Consider the following 25892-nt stretch of genomic DNA (forward strand, 5'->3'; position numbering starts at 1 on the left):
AGGTTAGATGTAATCTCCCATAGAATTGCAAAGTTATACAGTTTGACATAAAGTGTCCCCTTGTTTGGAAACCTAATGTGCCTTTTTAGAAACATTTAGGCTCTTATACCTAAAAAAATCACTCAAAACAAATAATAAAAAATAAACAAACACACACACACACTATATATCACTCTGAAGCAACAAGTAAATGATTTGTAACTATGTATGTATAATTTGGTACTCATCCAAACCTTTACTTTCAAAATTATTTTTCATGCCAGTCCTTGAAGCAATTTCTGGTTACTACTAGACACAGCAAAACATTATTTTTGTGCACTTGGTTGGGTTTTTTTGTGCTGCAATTCACCCTTCTTCTCCTGCCTTCTGTTGCATTTGCCCCAAAGAAGTTCAGTGCATATTTATTTATTTATTTTTCTTGTTATTGTTGCCTTTTTCTTGCATTTCACATTTGGAATAAACTAAATACATACATAATATTTTCATTCCAGCTTCTTTACATGCTGGGCTACAGGACTGGGGACAGTGCCTTTTCTGGCAGCCCTGGGCACAGAGGTAGTCACACAGACTCATATACCTATTCCAGTATTTCTCAGCCATTTTTGAGTTGCACACGACAGTCTCTGTGTTGCGAGCACATAATCTGCCCCGCCACTGCCACTACCACCGAAGGGATCAACAGAGCTGTGTGAGATTTTTTATTCTTTTTCTAATCACACTTACTTCATAATCCCTGCCAAACCCCCAGCACCCCTGGGCCACATTTCAGTTTTATTTCCCATTTGTAATCATGCTCAATTCTAACTCCCGGTGGGAGGGAGTTCAGCAACAAGCAAGATTAAAAACTGGGATGAAAAATTTTGCATGATGCAGTTGATCCCTGTGCTGGGGTTGGGGGGAATTATAATGTAAATAAGCCACTAGGTGAGACACATTTTTCTTCTCTCATGTGCTCACAACACAGTGATATGAGCAGCAAGACACAGTGATATTTGATCCAAGGGGGGTAGGGGTTCTCACATGAAACTTTTTTTTTATTTGTGATGAAATTTTTGCGGAGCTCACATGAAACTGCAATATAAAAATAAAATTGCGTAAGATCCCTGTTATACTTTAGATATTTTTAAAGATCTAACTACAAAATAAACCAAAAATACAATGCATGTTCAGCAATAATCAACTAAATTACTTGAAAACTAAATTATAAAGATCTGTATTTATTGTTGGAGAGGAAATGTGAATACATAGGTTGATGAGCTACATGTATTGCTGATAGAAACCCCATAGTTTTGTTCTTGAAAGCTTCATGATGTTAAATGGCATCATTTGTAGGAGTGAACACACATTGTTGGGAGTGCTTAATTACACAAAAACGCCTGGTGGTAGCCGCAGATTACGGTCTAATATCTTGGAGCCTTTATGTGACATTGACACCATTAACACTCGTCTGGACAGTTTACAAGAACTGCTACAGGATGAAGAACTCTTCTTTGGTATGAAATCAGGTAAAAGCTATGTAGTGGAAGTATTTTTTTTTTGTTTTAATTTAAGCTTTAAGTTAGTGTACTGCCTATTTATCTTAACATTTTTGTCTGGTTCTTTTCGTTTAGTAATTGGACGTTTTCTGGACACAGACCAGCTGCTCTCTGTTTTGGTACAGATTCCTAAGCAGGAAACAGTATGTTCTACATATATCTAGGACTATGTTTTTTCTTTTCCTTTTGCTATAGGGTATTTGGCATAGTAGCCTGTATAGGTGGTGGCCAAAATCCCTCAAAACGCTTTTTTTCTGACTTTTTTTCAAGAAAGGGAGGAGCAGATAGAGTTAACAAATCCAACATTACAATAAGCCCTAATTGTCCTTCAAAAGCTTAACCTTAATGGCATGTATACTCTGTACCCAGTTGATGTAGCTTCTGTGGCTCCTACATAAATGGATACTGTAATTAAAGCAAGTTCCTTCAACTTTATTCCTGCTCTAGTTAGTTTATTCTGTCTAGATGTCAGTTTATAGCACAGATGTCTATTAGTAAAGAGTAAGTTTTATTACTTCCCACCCATTTAACAATCCATAGTATGTGCTGATACATATCTGTGTGTCAGCCATCATTCAACAGACAAATGAAATATTATTCTCCTTATGCATCCATCTGAGCTACAAAATTAATCTTCTGAAATACAGAATTACCCTCATACCTTTAAAATCGACGAGATTTTCCAAAGCTTTCAAGGAAAAGCATTCTTGGGTGATTCACACTGTTCCAAATCATATATGGGGGTATACTTTTTTCTCTGCCTAAGGATAGACAGTATGCTTCTTTTTGAACTGGGAAAATGATTTACAAAATCATTTACATGCAGTCTTTCAGAACGTTAATATTTAGGATGAAGATAAAGCTTTTTTTGAGGTGTTGAGTTTCTTTCTGTGTTTCTGTTGTAGGTGCAGGTAGCAGAGACAAAAATAACACACGTGATTCACTTAAAGCACACATTGGAATTAGTGTCACCATTAAAGGTTTGTGTTTATGAAGTTTTCCGTACAAAATATTTCAAGACAAGTGTGTAGAAAGGTGATTTATTGTTTGTATAATGTGCGAAGATCTGTATACTCGTTTATTTGTTATTTATTTGTGCCACATCATTGAAATTTATCACAGCTAGGACCCAGACCCTAACCAAGCAATAACTCAAATAAAGTAGGAACTGGTGATAGTTGGGATATCAGTTCATTACAATGTACATTTACAGACACACCAAAACACCTTAAGGCACAGCCTGTTTAGAACTTCTAATCAAAGTACCTATATGTGATTTGAATTTGGAAACTGAATTTTCTATAGAAACACATATGGAGAACAAACAATCTCCACACTCACACTGGGCATGTTAGGATTTGAACCTACAAATCAGAAAAGCTAAACAAACGTTTTTGTAAACTGTATCTATACTTTTTCTTTTTCCTTTTACAATAGCATGTAGGAACAAAATATTGACTATATTTGTCAGGTAGTTTGTCATCTTGTTTTCCAGTATGCTATGAACTTATGTGGGAGATAGTATTATGGCAACATTTTGGAACAAACTGGAATAGTCTGAGATGTTGAGTGGAATTATGAAACCTCTGACTTAACTAATAGATAACATGCATTTATGTCTTAGTAAGTTACAACTGTTAATTTCATTATGTCCTCATTCATAATTTAGCAACATACAATATTTTTTTCATTTTATTAAAAGATCCTGGAATAGTAACAAAGGATTTAGATTCAATTTTATTACTTTTGAATTGATGTGATAATATTATGGTATACACTATAGAAATGGTGTACTGTAACTTAGCTTTCATTTATTTCTTTATTAATTAATTACTTACTTTTTAAAAATGTATATACGTTACTAACACTACAAACTGTGATGAAATTACCACTCTTCCAAATTATTAATATTAAATAATAGTAATTTTAACAATCCATTACATACACATAACTCGTTTACATAATTTTTTTTAATATAATTGTATTAATTTTATTATAATCATTCATACAAATCGATCAATTTTTACAAAAAATAGTATTGAAAAAACAAGTCGACCCCCACCCCTGAGAGAGAGAGCATAGCCAACGGGGTAGAACTTAAGGCTTGTAAACATACCTAAATTGATGAGTTTAATAGGCCAGTAGAGATGAATGGAGAAGAAAAAGAAATGCGGAGATAATTGCTTCCTCGGTGCTTTAATAGCTTATTCTAAAATTTTATTGATTATATCCTGCCAGGTTTTAAAAAAATTCTGTACAGATCCTCTAACTCAGGGGTGTTGAACTCTGGGCCTAGAGGGCCGCAGTGGTTATAGGTTTTCATTGTAACCCTTTACATAATCAGTGAGCAGTTTTCACTGCTAAATAATTCCTTTTCCCTTGATTTCAATATCCCTGTTTTTAAGGATTCAGTCCTCTGAATTGATTTGTTTCGTCTTTAAATGGCAGCCAAACAGAAATGAGATGTGAAACGAGCCAACAGATGACCAGCTAAACTGGGATTTCAAACTCCAACCAATTTCACTCCAGTCTCTTAATGAGAAGCGGATTCTTGCTGTTAATTAAGCTTGTTATTAAATTCAATGGCTTGTTGCTGCTCTGATTCTGCCATAGCAGATATTTCCAAATTTGTTGATTTTTCTGTTTTTTCTAAGAACACAGTCAAAATGTTTTGGTGACCTGAGAGACCACCCTCACTGAGACCTTCACCTTTCTTTATTTTCAGATATTGTGTGATGGGCACAGGTGAGCTGGTCATATGATAGCTTGTTTGTCTCATTATTGTTTGGCTACTAATTAAGGAAAAAGAGACAACTAAGGGGCCTGAGTCAAGTTAATAAAACTAAAGCAAAATAAGTTAATTAGCAGTAAAAACGACTCACTAATGAAGAAGATGGTTAGAATAAAAACATGCAGCCACTGCGGCCCTCCAGGACTGGAGTTCGACACCTGTGCTCTAACTGAATATTTGATTTTTTCCAATTTCAAATAGTATAAAACATCGGTTACCCACTGACTTAAAAGAAGAGAGTTAGGATTCTTCCAGTTTAGCAAAATAAGTCTGCGTGCCAAAAGTGTAGTGAATGCAATGACAGTTTGTTTGTCCTTCTCCACTTTAAACCCATCTGTAAGAACATCAAACACAGCTATTAATGAGTTAGGAGGGATTGTGACACCAAAGCTGTCTGAAAGGCACTTAAAAATTTTGGTCCAAAATGATGTTAATTTGGCGCAGGCCCAAAACATGTGACCCAGTGAGGCTGGGACTTGATTGCAGCGTTCGCAAATTGGATCTTGCCCCTGGAAACATTTTGGACAGTTTTAGGCGCTACATAATTTTAAGGTATGATAGCTTAAATATGTGGGACATGGAGAAAGACGAATGCAAATACAGGACAGTGACTCCTCTAAATAAGTATATGTACCAACAGACTAATTATGTACACTGTGGAAAGCCAGCCCCCGGACACAGACAGACAGACACTAGAATGTCCAAAACACACACATTTATTATTATCTAAGCACCACAATGCCTTATCACCAACAACTGTCTCTTTTCTCTCTTTCTCTTTCTCTGACCTGCACTCCCCTCCTCACAAGCTCTGTCTCCTTCCTCCCATCTCCGGCTCGTCTACTGGAGGGAGGCAGCCCCTTTTATAATAACCCGGATGGGCTCCAGGTGCTCCGTCCGACAACACTTCCTGTTGTGGCGGAAGTGTCAGACGAGCACCCTTAAGCACTTTGGGTGCCCCTGGGATTTCTTCCAGCAGGACTTCCTGGTGTGGCGGAAGTGCAGCCATCCAGGGTTCCATAACCTTCCAGGCGCTCCCTGGTGGTGTCCACGTCCTCCCATAGGGATGAGCTTCCCAGCTCTGTTCCAGTGGCCCCCAAGCAGACCAGGGTGGCTGCCCTCTCGTGGCCCAGGGAAGGTATCATCCCTCTTGTGGACCATCCAGGCGTCCCGGCTGGGTAGGATCCCCAACCGTCTGCTACAACACATAGTCAGATAAAATAAATAAAGGAAAGATATTACAGGACAAAAAAACACAATTAATTTCAGAAACTCTTTGTGGCTTGTGACTTCTTAATTTTTTCTAAGCCTTGTTGAGTACTATAAGAAATTGTAGAAAATTCTATTACATAGCAATGATAATTCTAATACATGCTGTACACAGCATTACACATAGAACAACTGTGATGAGAACAGGCCATTCACCCAACAGGTTTGTCCACTCTATTCACCTAGACTCTCCAAAGTAACATTAAGTCGAGATTTGAAGGTCTCTAAGATCATACTCTCTTCTGTACTGCTTGGTAATTTAATTCATGTGTCTATGGTTCTTTGCATGAATAAACACTTTTTAACATTTGTTTCGAAATCAGTCCTTAACCAGTCTTCAAACATGTTCCTATGTTCTTGCCGAAGAATTTATTCCCTAAATCTCAATTTGCTTAAACTGAAAAAGTTAAACTCTTCAATCTGTCTTCATAGCTAATAACTCTTAGTCCTGGAATCAGTGTAGTAGCTCTCCTCTGGCTTTCTCTGTCATTGCAAAGTCTTTTTCTAATAAAAACTGTACACAGTACTCCAGATGAGGTCTCACCAGTGATTTGTACAACTTAAGCAACACCTCCCTTGACTTTTACTCCATATATCATGATGTATAGTCAAACATTATATTAGTCTCCTTGATTGCTTCTGTAAACTGCCTTAATGTACAGTAGTTAGTGCTGAGTGCACTATCCTATTCAAATTCCTTCTCATAAGGTGTACTTTCAAGATTCAGACACCCCATTGTGTATTCATTTCAAATCTAACATTTCTGCAGTACATCCTATGTGTAATTCCTTTCATTTATTTACATTAGATTTCATCTCTCATAGATCTGCACAAGCCTTTATGCTGTTCAAATCATTCTGTAACTGTTTAGCTGATTCAAAATTATATGTCTGTCCATCTTGTTTGGTATCATCTGCAAACATAAACAGCTTATTGATTATATATATATCTAGATCTTTTATGCTTATTAAAAAGAGCAGTCACCCCATCAGTGATTCTTGAAGGACACCTCCAAATTTTGAAAAAAGTTCCCTTGCCATAAACCTTTATTTCCTATGTTTGAACTAATTCTGCACCCATCTACACACCACTGCTTTAATTCCCACTTGTTTCAGTTTGATCACTAACCTTTTATATGGTACCTTATCAAAAGCCATATAAAAAGTCAAGCGAATTAACATCATATGCATCTTTTTTATCGTATGCTCTTATTGCCTCCTCATAGAATTCTAGCATATCAGTGAAACCTGACCTTACCTGTCTATACCCATGTTGACTCTTTGCTAGTACACTTGTTCAATACATGTGCGGCTCAATTTGTTCCTTAATAATTGCTTCCATTAATTTTCCTGTGATGCATGCTAAACATTCTGGCCTATAGTTACTTGGATCAGCCCCATTACCCTTTTTATATAAATGGAATAATATTTCCTAGTTTCTATTCCTTAAGAATTTCCCCGGTATTCAAAGAGAGTTTAAAAAAATATGTATTAACAGTTTATACAGTATACAGTATGTATGTACTAACTTTCTTAAGCTTGAGGATAAATATTATCTGGTACTCATGATTTGTTAGAATTCACCCTATTTCATAAGCAGTACTTCTCCCTTTAAAATTTCTGTATTAGTAGTTTGCCTAAATTACTAACTTGCCTTTTTAAAATGATTAAATAGATGTAAATTGAAACTATGTTTTATATTAGGAGGTAAATAACACAATCCTAATATATAGCCTTGATCCCAAATGCTGTCTAGTTGAATCCAAACATCCTCACTAAGCTGTGTCTCACCTTATAATTGAAGATGACTTACATTCAAATTCTGCTTTACATAAACAGCAACCCCCCCAACTTTTCAGTTTTGCCTATCTTTCCTAAATAATGTATACTCGTCAATATTATACTGATTCAAATTTTATTATTTAGCTAGGCTTCTGTTATTTCTATTATGTCATAATTATGTGGAGATACATATAAATACAACTTACTTATTTTACTTTTATTCAGCAATTATTCATAGTGATATTTACTGTTTTAAAAACAATGTGTACATAAACAACATGTTTATTCTACCACTATTACAAATGAGCAATTTTGTGTTTATATGACTCATGAGTAGGACATTCTTTTATTATTTATGTATAGAAAATCATGTACGGCTGGCTGGTAACTATCAGAGTAACGATAAAATGATTTTAGCTGTACTGATATACAGAAGAGTCATGGTAAATAATTTAATTATGTTATAAGGACAATTTGTTGGATGTATGTAAATGTAATGTGCCTTTTGATACTGAGTGCTGTTAATGGCACTATATAAATTAAAGACTGATTAGTTGATTGGCTGATGTGAAATTGCATTCTATTATTTGCATTCATTTGTAACAAATCTCTTATTAGATGATGCTGAAAAATTGCCAGACTGCCCTGTTGCAAGCTTATGGAAAATCATTGGAAGATGATAGGTAATTTATTACAGCTGTTTCTACTAATTGTTGTGGTTAACAGCAAAGGGTCTGGATTAGTAAACGGTTAATTACAGTAAACAAAGACAAATGTTGATCATTCAAAATCCTGTAAGCACAGATTAACTTTTCAGACCTAGTAGCACTAAATCACAAATCGCCCCTTGTGCTTGCTACCTGAATAAATTTAAATTAATGAAACAACATAGCATTTTAAGACAGAATTCTAAAATGAAACCTAGACTACTTTCCCTTTATATGCAGCACCAGTTTGTTTTTTTAACTCACTTTCTGTGACTGAATGACTCATTCATTTTCATTAAGAGGAATTGCCCCCAATTCCTTAAAAGTAGCCATTGTTAAACATTCAAAGATATCGGAGATTGACCTGAATATTCTTATGAGTTATAGACTGTTTTTAATTTGCTCTTTCATATGATGTTTTGAAGAAGACTGTTCTCTTACAACTCATATCTTGCATTGAAATGCAACCTTTATGAGACAATACGAATGCAAGAAGTTAAGAAATGTGACATTTGAGAGGACATCAGTATCTCAAACAGCTACTTTTTAAAAGTTGTCAGAGTTTGTGTTTCCAATGCATGACTTGATGGTTTGTTCCTAATTCCCGCAGCTTTTTGCATGAAGAACTGATTCCTTAATTACAGTGTTAAATACACTTCTCCCTCATTTTCACTGGTTCCATCAAGTATGTGATGTGCTATTTAATTGATAGAATTTTGCTGTATCTATTTTATCGATGTCCTTGATAATTTTGAAGACCTAGAAGACCTGGATCAGGTCCCCATGCAGCCTCCTGTGCTTGAGACTAAAGAGATTTAACTCCTTGAGCCTGTCAGAGTGTGACTTGGATTTTAGTCCTGGGATGCACTTAGTTGCTGTCCTCTGCACAGCTTCAAGTGTGGCTACACTATATGGCCAAATGTTTGTGGACACCTGATTAACATAACTATATGAGCTTGCTTGACATTCCATTCTAAAACTATGGGCAGTAATATAAGTTAGTTCCCCTGTTGCTCACATAATAGTCTTCACTCCTCTGGGAAGGCTTTAAAGAAGAGTTTGGAGTGTGCCTGTGGGTATTTGTGCTTTTTCAGCCAAAACAGCAATTGTGAGGTCAGGCACTGATATTGGACAGGAAGACCTGGCTGGCAATCAGCATTTCAGTTTATCCCAAAGGTGTTTAGTAGGTTTGAAGTCAGAGCTTTGTGCAGGCCATTGGAGTCCCTTCACACCAAACTCGGCAAACCATGTCTTTATGGACCTGGCTTTGTGTACTGAGGCATAGTAATACTGGAACAGAAAAGAGCCTTCCCCAAACTGTTGCCACAAAGTTGGAAGCACATAATTGCCTAAAATGTCTTGTATACTGGTTTGTCTATATACTTTTGGACATATAGTGTATGCATTTTTTGAAACGTGGGAACCAGAACTGCACACGGTACTTCAGATGCAGTCTGTGTTGTGCATTATGTAGTCTAAGCCTAACATCCCTCAATTTATTTTCAACAGTTTTAACAATATAACGTAAGATTTAATTTGCCTTTTAATTGCATCTCTCTTGTTTTTATTTTTCTGTCTTTATCATTTAAAATCATGAAATAAAGACAGGAATTATCCCATCTTGGGCCTGAAACAAACTGAATGAGAACATATAGCTTGTAATCAACATAGAACTCAGAGTTAACATTTGCAGTGCACCATGCAATGCATATGTGTCTGTTATATGCTATTTGGTATGGGAATTGTAAAAGCAGTGTTAATGTTTGTGATGTTCCACCTTTTGGAATTTTACAGATGTAGCATCTGGACTGACACAGAGAGAAACTCACAGTCACTTTTCCTTTTATTAAGGTGGGAATAATGTGCTGTTGGGGTGGTGCAGTGATAGTGTTGCTGCCTTACAGCAAAGAAACTGGGGTTCAAGTCCTAGGTACTTTGTTTCTGTGTGAGTTTCCTCTGGGTGCTCTGGTTTCCTCTGACAGTCCAAAGATATACAGATTAAATGGATTGGATGCCAAATAGGCCCCTAATGTGTGTGTGTGTTTTCACCCAGTAATGGGCTGACACCCTGTTCAGGTATTGTTCATACCTTGCCTGTAACGCTTTCTGGGATTGGCTCCAGCTTCCCTTTGTCCCTGCTGTGAATTAGCAGGTTTAGAAAAGAGATAGATAGATGGATGCTCAGTTGCTCAATATATCAGAATTTGGTACCCTTTACCAAGCTTCAGTCACCAAATCCCTGGATTTCTTCTTTACTAAGTTAACCTATAGTGATTCTGGTGTGTTCCCTTCTTCTGAATTGATCTTTTAAGCCTGAATATTATTTTTCACATATACTGCAACATTCTACTCCTCTCCTTCTTTGTCTGTCCTTCTCGAAGAGTGTGTAGCCACATAAATTTTATCCTTCTGTATCACTCTCATCTAGTCATAGCTCTCTAGATCATAGTATCATAGTCCCTGGCCAATACTGTTACTTCTGCAGTAGTTCATGTGTTTTGTTTCTAATACTTCTTACATTAACATTTTAAAAGAGGAATGCTGTTTGTTATAATTTTGGACAGAGTTTTATTTAGTTGGGTTGGGTGTTTCTCTGCATCTTGTTTAGGTTTTTCCTCTAAAACATCTTGTTAAAATGTTTTTACGCTTCCCTGAAGGTCCATATTGCTCCTAGACCATTTCTCTGTTTTTCTTGTAAATGTAGTCCGTCTTATTAGAAAAAGAGGTATTTTCCTGTGAAAAGCTCTAAGGTGGCTGAGAGAAATTAAACCTTCTTTGAACCATGCCTTCAGTCAAGCATTATGACTGAATGTTAATTTCTAAGTGGGTGGCTTTTTTCCTGGTGCTGGAAGAATGTTAGGAACAATGACTGTGCTTCAGTGTGTTTCCAAGCGCCCTGAAATTTTTATGCAATGTGTATACTCTTACATTTTCAGTCTCATTTGTTTTAGCATGAATTACAACCAGAGTGTATTATCAGCCCTTGGCAGCAGCTGGTCTACTCTTTGGGTGTTGTAGGAAGCTCTTGTTTCTGGGAAGCATTACATTGTTTTTGATTTGAAGCCTCTGGTGCAAATCCAGCTGGTTTTGTTTTGGAGGATGAAATTCTCAATAACTAATACTTCTTTTCTTCTGCCCCACTTTCATGTAACTTTGGTTGAGTTGGATGAATGATTGCTTTTTTCAGGCTTTTGAAGCAGAGTATATTTGTTTTTCATTTTAATCTTTTTGATGAATGAATGCTGTGTTTTCTTACTCCTCATTTGATTTTTTGAGCCCACATTTCATTTTTAGCAGCTGAGTTTGCTGTTGTCCTTAATTTGGCTGTGTATTTCAGAAGATCTATAAGTCTCCCAAGCTGCTTTTAAAGTGAACAGACCTTTGCAGTGAGGTTTACTGTTTTTAGGCAGTTTTCACTTGTTTAGTCCAAGTCAGTGGTCACTTGGGTGACAGTCCACATATTACATCTGTTGAGAAGTTTCAGTCTGATATTTGCTCTTGTCTGAGAATAGAAGCTGGCTCAACTCATGCTGAAAATGATGTTCTGCCTTTTTCTAATATTCTTGGTATGCTATAATTTTTTAAAATACAGTTTTAATATTTTTAACCATTACATTTTACTTTTTAGACGAGAATTCTGTTGGACCATGATGGACTGTTCTTACTTGGTTTATTTCATTCTTATCAAATCCTTGTAAATATACAGAAATGTCTGAAGACAGTACTTCCTTATTAGTGTCTGCATTTAGATTTGACATTCCTCAAGGACTGTTACTCAGACAAGTTCTTTTCTTTATTTATTTGTTACCATTAGGAGATGCTATTAGGAAAGAAACAAAACTTTTCTTTTGTATGCTAGTGAGTAAAGACACTAAGCTATATTTATCAGTTAAATTAAATTATTCCTCAGTTGCATCATTAATCAGCTGAACAACAGATAAGTAAAATTATTTGCATTAAAATTCAGATTAAATAGAAGTTATTTTTATAAGTGGTATATCTGCAAATATTAACTTCATACTAACCACTACAAAATGCTGATCTTGAACTCTTTGCAAAAAGAGTAGGGTAAAATTGCAAAATTTAAGTGTGCTCTGTTGATAGGGACCTATCCGAAGACAGCTATTCGAATAATAAAAGGCAAAGGTGGTTCCACAACCAAAGCTTTGACATTTTTTTGTTTTTCCCAAAAGTAATAAATTTATTTTTAACATATTATTAGTTGTAAGTTTTAATTAATAGTTATACAGGCTCAGATTTAATTTATTTTGCTTTTGTAACAATTTTGTACTATGACTTATTGGGAATTTAATTTTTGGAAATTTTGCTTGTGTTTTTTTCCGTTGTTTATTAATTGTTTAGTAGTGATGCCACTGTGGCACCATGTTATAAGATTTTGTGCTGTGATTGGTGCCATTTTATGGTGTTTTAGCGTGGCCACAGCTGTATTGTTAATAGTGACAGTGTCCATTGCTAGTCACATGATTTGGTGTAATCACAGCGTGTGACATCATAACTCTGAAACTATATAAGCCTTCACCTAATTAAAATCTTTAAATAAGATTATGAAGACTTTGATATCAACTCTATATATATATATATATATATATATAAATATATATATATATATATATATATATATATATATATATATATATATATATATATATATATATATAGATATATATATATATATATATATATATGTATATATATATATATATATATATATATATATATGTGTGTGTGTGTGTATTTCTATGGCCATACACATTCTTGTACTGAAAATTATGTTTATGTTGTTGTTTAATTTTATTTTATGCTTTTCTATATTGTTACTTGTACCTGAAATTAAATTGAACTGAATTCATTTAAATTAACAGAATTATTTCTTGAGCAGATTTAATACCATCTTAGAACAGATTAAAACTGTCATCAATGATGAAACATGTTATATGAAGGGGAGTCTGAACATGAGAACTCAAAAGTGTTATGCTGTTCGTCCAAGCATCAATGAATTTCTTGATATTTCTCGTCGTGTCTACACTGAAATTGTTGATGATATTGCAGGTACACACTTCCTAAATAGTTTTGAAATAAAATGCTTTAATTTCTTTTACTGACCATAATGTTAACATGCTTAAAAATAATTCTATGCCAGTTTTATGTACTTTAATGGCAGGATGACTGCTTATTTTCTATGTTCATTTTATTATTCATTTTTAGTTTTTTATGTTTATAAATATTATTTCGATACAAGTTTCTCCTGAAGTAGATTTGTGTAACTAAGAAATAAAATAAAATGTTAACTACAGGCATGGTGACAAAACTGGGAGAGAAATATGGCTTGCCATTACGAACTAGCTTTAGCACAACTCGCAGATTTTTCATTCAAATGAAGCTTGATGCAGGTGGATTACAGGGTGGACAATTCCCTACTGAATTTATTAAGGTAACTATTTTTGTTTCTGAAAGTATGCACATATTTAATGGAAAGCTTGTATATTGTAAGTAATTTATAAATTTACTGCATAAACTATGCGTCCATTTTAAATGTTTATTTATGAAATTTGAACTTTGGAATGGATGGAATATCCTTTTTGTACTACAGTGATCTAACTGGTAAACAAAATTAGAAATAGCAATATTTCTTTATTGCCCAAACGATAAAGCAATTAAAAGTTAGATATAATTGTAGTACTATGCAAAGCAGAGGTCTTCTTTTAAGTAAGTTTAACAAAGTTAAAGGGGCAAAAGCAGAACACTCAGTGTAAAGCAAAAACCCAATCAAGCCTCATTTTACCTTTGGTCCATTGGATTGCCAACAGCCCAGGCAGCCAGGCGCCATGTTCAGCTTTAACTAAGACTTCTTTAAGGTTTAAAGTCTCAGAATGTCCTGGTATGAAGAGAGGGGAAAAACAAATGAAATCATCAAATTCAAATTAAACAAAGCAAGTTCTGGGAACGCCTTGGGATTCCCCCGGAAGAGCTAGAAGAAGTGGCGGGGGAGAGGGAAGTCTGGGCATCTCTGCTCAAGCTGCTGCCCCCGCAACCCGACTTTGTATAAGCGGAAGAGGATGGATGGATGAAGTTCCTCATATTTAGAGATTTATTCAAAACAAATACAATCTATATATATAAAATCCCTATGTGCGTCCAGGTGTCTGTGTGTGGGTGTCTTCTGGTGAAGTGCGCATGCGCGGGGCACAGTGCGATGCGCGATATTACTATAAGAGAAGGTTAGAGGCGTTTTACGGAAATACAAACCAGTATTACTGCGAGAGGAAATTAAATTAAAGGTAAACAATACAGTGACGCATATTACAGCCACATACAAGCCAGTATTACTGTCAGAGGAGATTAAAGGCATATTACCGATGCGCACGCCTGTATTACCGCCAGAGAAAATTAAAGGTATATTACAGACGTACAAGCCAGCGGACGTACAAGACGGTATCCTTCAATAAGGGCGCATGTAAATAAAGATCTGCACCTTTGTTGCTCTTCACATATTCCAGAGCCATTTGAACTAAATTATCTACGAACGCCTTTATTCGCCGCGCTCAATTGAGGTCGCCCTTTTGAAGCTCGCCTTTTTGTGCGCGCCCTTATTGAATAGAGCCGTACAAGACAGTATTACTGTCACAGAAAATTAAAGACACACAATACACGGTGGCAGCCCACAAAGAACGGTCAGCTCAGCAAGTAAACATAAACAAAAGAAAGGCTGAAAGAAAGAAAAATACGACCAACAAAAAGAATGAGGTCAAAGTCCCTTGCCATTTAATATAGACTGTTCCTACTAATGTTTATGCACTACTGTTCTAGCGCACGTTATTGTAATGGCTAAATGACTAGTATACAGTGGTGTGAAAAACTATTTGCCCCCTTCCTGATTTCTTATTCTTTTGCATGTTTGTCACACAAAATGTTTCTGATCATCAAACTTCTGGAGTTTTTTTTTTTGTTTTTTCTGTCCACCCTGGCCATCGGACCTTACTCCTTTCTATGTTAATTAATGTTGTCTTATTTTAATTTCTTATTTTGTCTTTTATTTTTCTTCTCTTCATTATGTAAAGCACTTTGAGCTACTTTTTGTATGAAAATGTGCTATATAAATAAATGTTGTTGTTGTTGTTGTTGTTAACAGCACCAAAGGTTAAACATGCTCTTATACAATTAAATGCTGTACCACAGACTTCAAGTAAAAACTGGAAGACCTTCAAATCTTTATTAAGAGTTGAAAGGCATTAGTAATTCAGTGACTCTTGTATTAATGGACCGCAGTTTATGGAAATTCTGCACTAACACTTAAATTATCAAAAATGTAAATAAAGATGGTGCAAAGAAATCTACTTGAGTTCTGGAGATCTACTGGTAAATTTCAAAATCTCAGCCAAGAATGTACGTACATCTAAACCATACAAAAAGGATACCTGCTCTGCAAATACTAATTTAAAGCCTACATTTCACAGGATATCTTATTAGCTGCTTTGGGAGCATAGGTAATCTATGCAAACTTTAAATTTACAGTGGTGTGAAAAACTATTTGCCCCCTTCCTGATTTCTTATTCTTTCGCATGTTTGTCACACAAAATGTTTCTGATCATCAAACACATTTAACCATTAGTCAAATATAACACAAGTAAACACAAAATGCAGTTTGTAAATGGTGGTTTTTATTATTTAGGGAGAAAAAAAAATCCAAACCTACATGGCCCTGTGTGAAAAAGTAATTGCCCCCTGAACCTAATAACTGGTTGGGCCACCCTTAGCAGCAATAACTGCAATCAAGCGTTTGCGATAACTTGCAATGAGTCTTTTACAGCGCTCTGGAGGAATTTTGGCCCACTCATCTTTGCAAAATTGTTGTAATTCAGCTTTATTTGAGGGTTTTCTAGCATGAACCGCCTTTTTAAGGTCATGCCATAGCATCTCAATTGGATTCAGGTCAGGACTTTGACTAGGCCACTCCAAAGTCTTCATTTTGTTTTTCTTCAGCCATTCAGAGGTGGATTTGCTGGTGTGTTTTGGGTCATTGTCCTGTTGCAGCACCCAAGATCGCTTCAGCTTGAGTTGACGAACAGATGGCCGGACATTCTCCTTCAGGATTTTTTGGTAGACAGTAGAATTCATGGTTCCATCTATCACAGCAAGCCTTCCAGGTCCTGAAGCAGCAAAACAACCCCAAACCATCACACTACCACCACCATATTTTACTGTTGGTATGATGTTCTTTTTCTGAAATGCTGTGTTCCTTTTACGCCAGATGTAACGGGACATTTGCCTTCCAAAAAGTTCAACTTTTGGCTCATCAGTCCACAAGGTATTTTCCCAAAAGTCTTGGCAATCATTGAGATGTTTCTTAGCAAAATTGAGACGAGCCCTAATGTTCTTTTTGCTTAACAGTGGTTTGCGTCTTGGAAATCTGCCATGCAGGCCGTTTTTGCCCAGTCTCTTTCTTATGGTGGAGTCGTGAACACTGACCTTAATTGAGGCAAGTGAGGCCTGCAGTTCTTTAGACGTTGTCCTGGGGTCTTTTGTGACCTCTCGGATGAGTCGTCTCTGCGCTCTTGGGGTAATTTTGGTCGGCCGGCCACTCCTGGGAAGGTTTACCACTGTTCCATGTTTTTGCCATTTGTGGATAATGGCTCTCACTGTGGTTCGCTGGAGTCCCAAAGCTTTAGAAATGGCTTTATAACCTTTACCATACTGATAGATCTCAATTACTTTTGTTCTCATTTGTTCCTGAATTTCTTTGGATCTTGGCATGATGTCTAGCTTTTGAGGTGCTTTTGGTCTACTTCTCTGTGTCAGGCAGCTCCTATTTAAGTGATTTCTTGATTGAAACAGGTGTGGCAGTAATCAGGCCTGGGGGTGGCTACGGAAATTGAACTCAGGTGTGATACACCACAGTTAGGTTATTTTTTAACAAGGGGGCAATTACTTTTTCACACAGGGCCATGTAGGTTTAGATTTTTTTTCTCCCTAAATAATAAAAACCATCATTTACAAACTGCATTTTGTGTTTACTTGTGTTATATTTGACTAATGGTTAAATGTGTTTGATGATCAGAAACATTTTGTGTGACAAACATGCAAAAGAATAAGAAATCAGGAAGGGGGCAAATAGTTTTTCACACCACTGTATAATAAAAGAAAAAAATCAGAAAAGGAGCAAAAATGGTTTTTGCCTGATATACCTATTGTAATCATTTTGTTGATTTGTTTTTTCTTGGACTCTGCCATTTTTCGCATCTTGTTTTCATGGGCGCCAACATTTTGTGCTTTTGATTAATATGATGTTAAAGGATTAAAAGGCAAGTGATGTGTGTGTTGTGTGACTTGTAAGAAACATTACAGTCATGATATTTATGATGGCTACATTGCTAATGTAGTGCATGAACTTTGTGAAAATTAGGGAAGAGGATGTGAGAGAATTATGTTCTAGCATCTTTGTTTTTTACTTTGAGCTTAATGTAGCCCTGTGAAGTACAGTGATCTATCCTAACGTTATTGTACAGGAAGATTTTTAGGGCTATGCTATGCTATGCTATGCTATGCTATGCTGTGCTATGCTGTGCTGTAGAGCAGTGTTTCCCAAACTCAGTCCCTGGTACTGTAGGTTTTTTATTCCATCCAGCCTCTGTTTTTAATTGAACTGGGCTAATTAAGTGAACTGATATTTCCCAAGTTCTGTGTTTAGGGAAGAACAATATAGAAATTAGAAAACTAAGTTTGCTAAAAAAAAAAAAAAATTAAAATGTACCAAGCAGTTATATAGGAATAATGCATTTTTTTCTTTTTAACAGTATTTTCATCTTGATTTTCATTCTAACTTTCAAGGTATTCTAATTGTTTAATTAATCCATTATTTACTAATTAGTGGGTCTGACTCTAAAGTAGTTGCAGCCTTTGATTATTCAGTGTTGTTTGCCTGGGTGTCTGATCTGCTCGTTTTAAATTGTCAATATTAAGATACAACGAAGGGGGAAAATTCTGCACAGAGAAAGGGCAAAGTATAATGAAATCAACAAAAGAGAGTTAAGCTTTTAAATCTATAGCAAAAGCAGAAATATTTCTAAATGTCTTATAAATGTAAAAATCATGCTGCTATGCTTTTCTGAATGTCGAATAAACGAAAAAAGAAAACCAGCTAAGTAAAAGAACTCAGTGTTATCAGGTGTTGTCACTGATTAGAAATGTGGTTGGAACAAAAACCTGCAGCCACAGGGGGTCCCCAGGACCGAATTTGGGAAACACTGCTCTAGAGCACGGGTGTTGAACTCCAGTCCTGGAGGGCCACAGTGGCTGCAGATTTTCATTCTATCTAACGTCTTAATTTGTGACCAGTTTTTGCTGCTAATTACCTTCTTTTGCCTTAATTTTAATTACCTTGACTCAGGCCCCTCAATTGTTTCCATTTTCTTAATTAGCAGCAAACAATAACGAGACACAAAACAAGAATCCATATGACCAGCTCACCTGTTCCCATCACAAAATATGTGAAAATAAAGAAAGGTAGAGGTCTCAGTAAGACTGATCTCTCAGCTCACCAAAACATTGTGAGGGTGGTCTTAGAAAGAACAGAAGAATCAACAGTTCTGGAAATGTCTGCTGTGGCAGAGTGAGAGCACCAACAAGCCATGGAATTAAGTAATGAGTCTAATTAACAGCAAGAATCTGCTTTTCATTGTGAAACTGATTGGAGTCTGAAGCCCCGATTTAGATGGTCATCTCGTTTCATGCCTCATTTCTGTTTGGCTGTCATTTAATAAAGAAAGGAATCAATTCAGAGGAATGAATCCTTAAAAACAGGGCTATTAAAATGAAGAGAACAGAAGTTAATTAACAGTGAAAACTGGGCCCAGTTGTTCAAAAGTAATCCAATGGGATTTGGGATAACAGATTGGATTGAATCTTGAAAATGGGTTGTTCAAAGGGAAAAGAGGGATTCTGGAATCAGATCAGATCACCTAATCCAATCTCATTTTTAATCAGGATCAAACAGTCTTTTGTGTTGTTCAAAAGTTTGTGTATGAATTGGGACACATTTGATCCCAAAAATCAGGATAATCCTGATCCCAACACAGAGGTGGATTCAGTGTGGATTTCTGGCACACAATAAAATAAAACTGATCAAAAAAGCTATGTTTGTAGGTGATGTATACATCTATTTATATTTTGTACAATTGTTGAACTAGGACAGTGACAATGTAAATAAAGTAGGGAATAAGACATGAAGCCTTTTGGTATAGTCAAAGGAAAATAAATTCCTCTGAAATATCAGTACTCAAACAAAATCTCAAAGCTCAAAAAGCTCTACTGTCCATTGTATTTTAATGAAAATGACAATTACTATTACTCAGGTCATCAGTCAGAAGTAATGTCTTACAATTGCATCCCTGATCACACGTCCAGTCTGGCCTTCATTTGGAGCAAACATTGGAGGTTGTTCTGGTTGCACTTCATCAGGCTCAGGTCCATCATATATGTCATCAAGAGGAACATTACGCCTGGTGGCAATGTTATGCAAGACAATACAGGCTAGTATTATATTGCATGCCACTTTGGGTTCCACCCACAAGTAGTTAAGGCATGCAAAGCGCCTCTTCAGGACTCCATTTAAGTGCTCAATTGCACATCTTGTTTTGCAATATGCAGAGTTGAAGCCTGCCTGCTCAGGTGTGTTTGCAACTGGAAAAGGGGTCATCAGCGATGGTAGGAGTGGATAAGCACTTTCTCCCAATATTATGCCATTTGGTCAGTTGGACTGGAGCTTTCTGTATAGTGCGCTCTCCCTCAGGATATGTGCATCATGGACAGACCCTGGCCACTTGACAACACAGTTTGTGATGATGAGGTCAGTGTTGGCCACAAGTTGGACACTGATGCTGTGCCTCCCTTTTCGGGTCACATACTGCCACTCCCTTTCATGAGGCGCTTGAATGTGCACATGAGTACAATCAATAACACCAATAGTATTAGGCATGTTCCCCAAAAGAAAGAAACTTCTCTTAGTTTGCGCTATCTGGTCATCCTTGGGAAATGAAACAAATTCATTGACCAGACTGGCCAATTCAACGGAGACAGCTTTCACCACATTACTAACAGTTGATTTGTCCACTCCCATATTGTCACCAACAACCTGGTAGAAAGTCCCAGAGGCATAAAAGCGCAGTGCAATTAGGCACTGTTCCTCCATAGACAGAGCATGACTCCTTTTGGTTTTGTGCTGTAACTTTGGCCTGACAAGGTCTGCAATGTACTTGATATCATCCCTCCCAAAGCGAAAACGGGCATACAGTTCCACTGTAGTGTATTGCGCAAGTGGTTTGGCATGCTCAGCATACATTCTTTCACGGTATTTTCTCCTTCCCAACCTGTGGTAGCAATGAACAACACCTGCCATGCCAATGCCTCTGTAAACCTATGACCGAGGTGTGTAAGAAATTGGTGATTTTATTGCTCAATGAGCTGACTGGTTTGTCATGTGTTGAATTACCCCAATCAATCACAGGGCCTATAAAATCAGTGTTAGCTACACAAAAGAGATGGAACCATGGACTCAAAAGGGCCTAATTTCACAGTGGCAGAAAACCATGCACTGTTGGAGGGTGTTAGGTGCCATTATTCCTCCATAGTAGGACACTTCAGTTCATTAAAGGGGAGAGAAGTGACCAAGAAATGCAAACAGAACATTTGGGAGGACATCACCAAGAATGTGAATGCTATAGAGGCTGGTTTGAAAAGGACCACAAAACAAGCCATATTAAGATGGAAGAACCTTAAAGCCAAGGCAACAAAGGACCTTGCTGAGGCCAAAAACCCCACAATGGGTAACAAGCCTTTCAAGGGGGGTGAGTATACTGACATTGTCCTTGACATTATTGGTGGTGACAAATCAGAAGCTCTGCATGGAATTGATGGTGTTGAAGTCGATGGTGAGCCCACAGTTACAGAGGAGGGTGGGCCTGGTCCTCCTAATGAAGATGAAATATTTGTCCTCAATCTCAGTCAAGTGGTTGAGGAAGAAGGTGGATCCTTACAGATAGAGCCAGCTGTTGTCACAGGACCTTTAAAAAGAAAGCGTAAGCATTCTCCAAACCTGGACGGTGACGCATATGAGGTGCTTCTTACAAGAGAAACTGAAAGAGCAGAAGTGCAGATTCTTCTGGCAAAGGAACAACTCCTCCTTACCCAACTACAACAAACTAAAGTCAGAATGGAAATCCAACTCCTAAAAGCAGAAATTGAAAGAGCTGGTCTCTGTGCCAATGAGGAACTGTAAATGTTCCTTATTTTGTTGACTATTGGACTTTTTTGTTTTACAATTATATAAAAATAACCACAGTGCATATGTGGGGAAATATTTTATTCTTTCAGTCATTCATTCATTTATTCTTGTGAGATTGAAATGGAATCTGGCTGTTTACAAATGAAATTGAAAAATATTTGTTTATTGTGGTGTTTTCTGTGTCTTCCCAGTAACACACGATGGCTATTTGGCTACTGGTATTTTTGGTCCGCCTGTTGTTTTTTACATAGCCAGTAGGCTACACTGTGGGTTCCATTTAAAGCTCTAGTAAACCGGATTTGGTAATCCTGAATATTCTGTATCTGGATAACAGTGATCCAATCTAGTGTTGCTTTGGAAAACCAGCATGAAAGTAAAATGAATTACCAGATCCTGGATAGCAAAACAAGGGATTTCAAAATCCAGATCATTTTTATCCCGAATAAATAGTTTGAACAACTGGGTTCTGGTCACTGATAAGGAAAAGGGTTGAAATGAAAACCTGCAGCCACTGCAGCTGGAGTTCGACACCCCTGCTCTAGAGGGTTTCTGCTGTCACAACATTTTAAGTGACTACACAGAAAACAAAACAAAACAAAAACAAAGCAGTCCTTTAGGAGTTACCAGGCTGGCTCAAAGGAATAGATGGCCTGTCTTCAATTCAACATGAATGACTTCTCAGCAGCTGGATAGTTTCTGCTCAGAAAGACCCAGACAATCTCAAGGAACCAAACAAAATGTAACCCAATATCTCTTAATGAAAAAATGAGAACCTAGCTAGTTGTTTTGTTTTATTTTATTTATAGCTAAGATTTAAACACAACACATTGAAATCTTATCCGTAAGACAGGGTAGGGTTAATCAATGGCAAAAAAATTCTTATATTGAACAAAACCAGCTTTTGTTGTTGAGAAGAAAATTAATACTAGAAGATTAAAATAAAACAGTTTTTTTTTAATTATTTTTAGACTGTGACAGTCTTTATTAGATTTACAGGATAAAAATATGAAAGAAATTTTGAGAGTGAATAAAAGTAAATTTAATCTACAGAGGATCCTAACAAATAAGCCCCTCTGAACTCACATACTGTACACTTGCACAAACACATGCACACACATATACACATAGAGTGGCAAATCCTTTCCTAAGAAAATATCTAGCCACTTATGCAACAGACATAAAATGAAGGCTAATCAAAACAATGCTAATATCAAACCTAGCTACTTTAGTCTACTGTAAAAAACAGACATATAGGGAAATGTAATAGAATTATTCACAGTGTCAAAATGAAAAAGGCTGAAAAAATCTAATTGTTTATGCCTGTATCTGATCAGCTATACATAATAATGATCCATTAATCGAGAAAGGGCAGACAAACTCCAGATGTCATAGCACATGAAAAAATTGCATTGTGTACGTTTTCTCTGGCACTACCATAAGCTGAACAGAAAGCATGGACCTAGCAGGACCATTACCCTAAGCACAAAAAAAGATATTGCATGAGTGGCTTAGAGACATCTCTGGGTATGTTCTTGAGTTTCCCAGTCAGAACTTAGATTTGAGCCCAATCAAGCATTGTTGATTAGACTTGAAAATAGCTGTCTACTACTGGTCTCCACACAAGACACCACCAAAGAAATTCAATGAACTGCAAAGGTACTCGCTGCCTGGTGGATCTCTGCTTTCATTCCATGTCATCACACAGATTCTTGACTGGATTGAGATCTAATAATTGGGAGGGCAGCAGCATTAAACCTAAATAATTTTTATGTGACTGGAGTCATACCAGGAATTTTCTAACCTTATAGCATGAAACATTGTCCTAAGAAGCCCAAATGTTCATAGTGTTATGTGAAAGGATGGATCTGGTTGATAATGATGTTCAGGTATACTATAATATTCAATTGTTGCTTTACCTATGTCAAGGAACCCAATGTATTCCACAAATATACACCCACAATGTAACAAGACCACTGCTAGTCTGCAGCAGAAAGGATTCATAGAGGCATGGAAATTTTTCCCTATTCTGATCCTTTTATCAGCACATGTCGGCAGGAAACAAACAGCAGAGCAGGAGAAGTTTTTGTACTTCACAGATGCTCAGTTTTTGCTTTCCTTACACCATCTGTAGCAGAATGGAAATTTTTATATGCCCCTTTCTCCAGTACTGTTGCGCTTACCTGTTAGTAATGTTGTTTTCATTAATTACCAGTTTCTGAACACAAGACCACCTTTAGTGGAATGTGTTTAAAAAGGTAGCCCATTATTGATATAACAGTGACAAGGACATATTTTGAAACTCCAGCAGGTTTGCTGTTCTGGATGTAAACTTCCCAGCACTTTGCCACTAGCTACTGTATCTTGTGGTGTTCAAACCACGTTAATATTTAGCCTTACTCATATTATTTTTGAACTGCACATATTTAATCCCTTAATACTTGATAAATTTTTAAATGAGGTGTCTGTATTTTTCATGCTGTCATTGCTTTGGCAGTCAGTTAGGTGAACATTTCTATATTTATTCTATTTATATCTGATATTCATTTTCTTTAAATTGATACTTGATATTTGTCAATTTTGTTAATGGCTGTTATTTTGTTTACTGATATGTACTACATGCTGCTTATTGCTGTGTTTTTAATATATCTGAATCAGTAAGACTAACAACAAATACATTCACTAAACTGTTAGGAATAATTATAATGAACTGAACTGACCTGAATCTGAGGGGCTACTGTAACTAGGCACTATCAGTCTATCTATTATGCTATGCTAAAAAGACCACATTTAGCTTAAAACATATTTTCTTGCAATGCATTTTGTTTTAAAATATTCATATGTATGTAATCTTTTACTTGCAGAAAATGTGATTTTGTTTTTTCTTATTTCTGCTATAGGTAACTAGATTTAAGAATAATTACTGCTTTACCACAATAGATCTGATTAAGCTCAATGACAGATGTGATGAGTCACTCAAAGAGATTTTTCATATGTCATATGTGTAAGTGTTTTTGTTATATATTTTTAGATATAAGTAAAAAAAGCAATATTCTAAATGTTATACTAAATTTATATTAAGTAATTTCTAAACAAAGTTTTGGATTGACCAACATAACAGACCAAGAAGGGAACTCAGACTTTAGCCAACTTATTTTGTCCCCAAAGGAAGAAGAAAGATGTATTTAAAAAGAGAGGTAGTTCTGAAATTTTCAGAATATTAATACAAATAATTCTCAGGTTCAAAGTCCTCAACCAGTCTCCAATAAAACACCTTCTTTTTTAATGGGTTATGAACAAGGTTTTCAATGAATAATGGGGTGGAGTGTTGTCTTCCTTTATGTCTTGAGGTGAACTGCCTCTCTTTTGCTGTTTTTTAGCTTTTGTAATATCCTAACTATTGCTGTCATGCTCTGTAGTCCCTGTGGTTAATGTTGGAATTATTTGTGTTATATGCATTATACAGTTGTTTTTTTCCTTTGCAACTTCATTTTAGTTCCTTATTTGTCCATTACAGAATTCTCTTTAATATCTTAATGCTTCTGAATTATGGGATATTTTTTGCCTGTATTGTATATAAAATGACCTTAACCCCACTCCATTCTTGTCTGTCTTCACCTTGTAAAACCTTATCCTAGTTTATCTTTTATAAACTTCTACACATGCTTAAAATGTGCCCTACTAAATTTAAATTTAAAAGTTTTAGCTTTTGAATATACTCTATGTTCTGTCATATGTATTATATTATGGGCACTAGATCTTAACCGTTCAATCACATATGCTTCCTGACTTCTATCTTGATTAATATAAAATACTAAGTCTAAACAGGCTTCCTCTGTGACGTAGGCTTTAACATACAACGGTGAAAAGAAGTCAATGATTATGTTCAAAAACTCTTGTTCTTGTGCTTCTTTGTCAGTACGGTTAGCCCAGTTAATATTTCGTAATTAAAGTCACCCATGGCTATAATATTTTTAATATTGTTAAAAAGATGTTTATTAAAAACAATTGTCTGTTCCTGAAAATCTATTACACACTGCAGTGTGTACCTGTAGTCAGGTGTGTTTTTTTATTCTGTGATCTATTTGTCTGATGATATGTGTTGGTGTATACTAGTTTCATGAATATAAGTTAAACCTATAATGAAAAATGCAAATTCACAAATGAATATAACTTTAATTTTTAGGGTTGTTTGTCAGTTACTGTCTCTAGTTCATGAACATGTGCATTGCTTATACAAGCTGTCCGATACTGTCTCCATGCTTGACATGCTGCTGTCCCTGGCACATGCTTGCACTGTATCTGACTATGGTGAGTATGATGTAACAATGATAATATGGTGTGACATATTAGTTACTGTAGTAATTAACCAAATGAACCTGATAGACTTAATGACATCTTTTAACTTCTTTAATTTCTTATGTTCTTATTTAACAGTACAGTATATGTTTGGGCAAATTATGAGAATGGTTAAAGCAGATTTGTAGAGATTCCTGTTTTAATCAGAACACAGTA

General features: G+C 36.1%; 1 protein-coding gene across 1 annotated transcript in view; it reads left to right on the plus strand.

Annotated features, from left to right (window-relative positions):
- msh4 (mutS homolog 4) overlaps positions 1-25892 on the plus strand; it is a 56504-nt gene that overhangs the window by 14789 nt on the left and 15823 nt on the right. Inside the window, exons 7-14 of the mRNA XM_051919909.1 lie at positions 1333-1505; positions 1611-1678; positions 2441-2515; positions 7995-8059; positions 12984-13153; positions 13399-13535; positions 24278-24381; positions 25564-25688. Coding sequence (XP_051775869.1) covers positions 1333-1505; positions 1611-1678; positions 2441-2515; positions 7995-8059; positions 12984-13153; positions 13399-13535; positions 24278-24381; positions 25564-25688 — 917 coding nt within the window. The remainder of the gene's footprint in view (positions 1-1332; positions 1506-1610; positions 1679-2440; positions 2516-7994; positions 8060-12983; positions 13154-13398; positions 13536-24277; positions 24382-25563; positions 25689-25892) is intronic.

This window comes from Erpetoichthys calabaricus, chromosome 16, assembly GCF_900747795.2.
Source record: "Erpetoichthys calabaricus chromosome 16, fErpCal1.3, whole genome shotgun sequence".
In the NCBI taxonomy this organism is placed as follows: domain Eukaryota; kingdom Metazoa; phylum Chordata; class Cladistia; order Polypteriformes; family Polypteridae; genus Erpetoichthys; species Erpetoichthys calabaricus.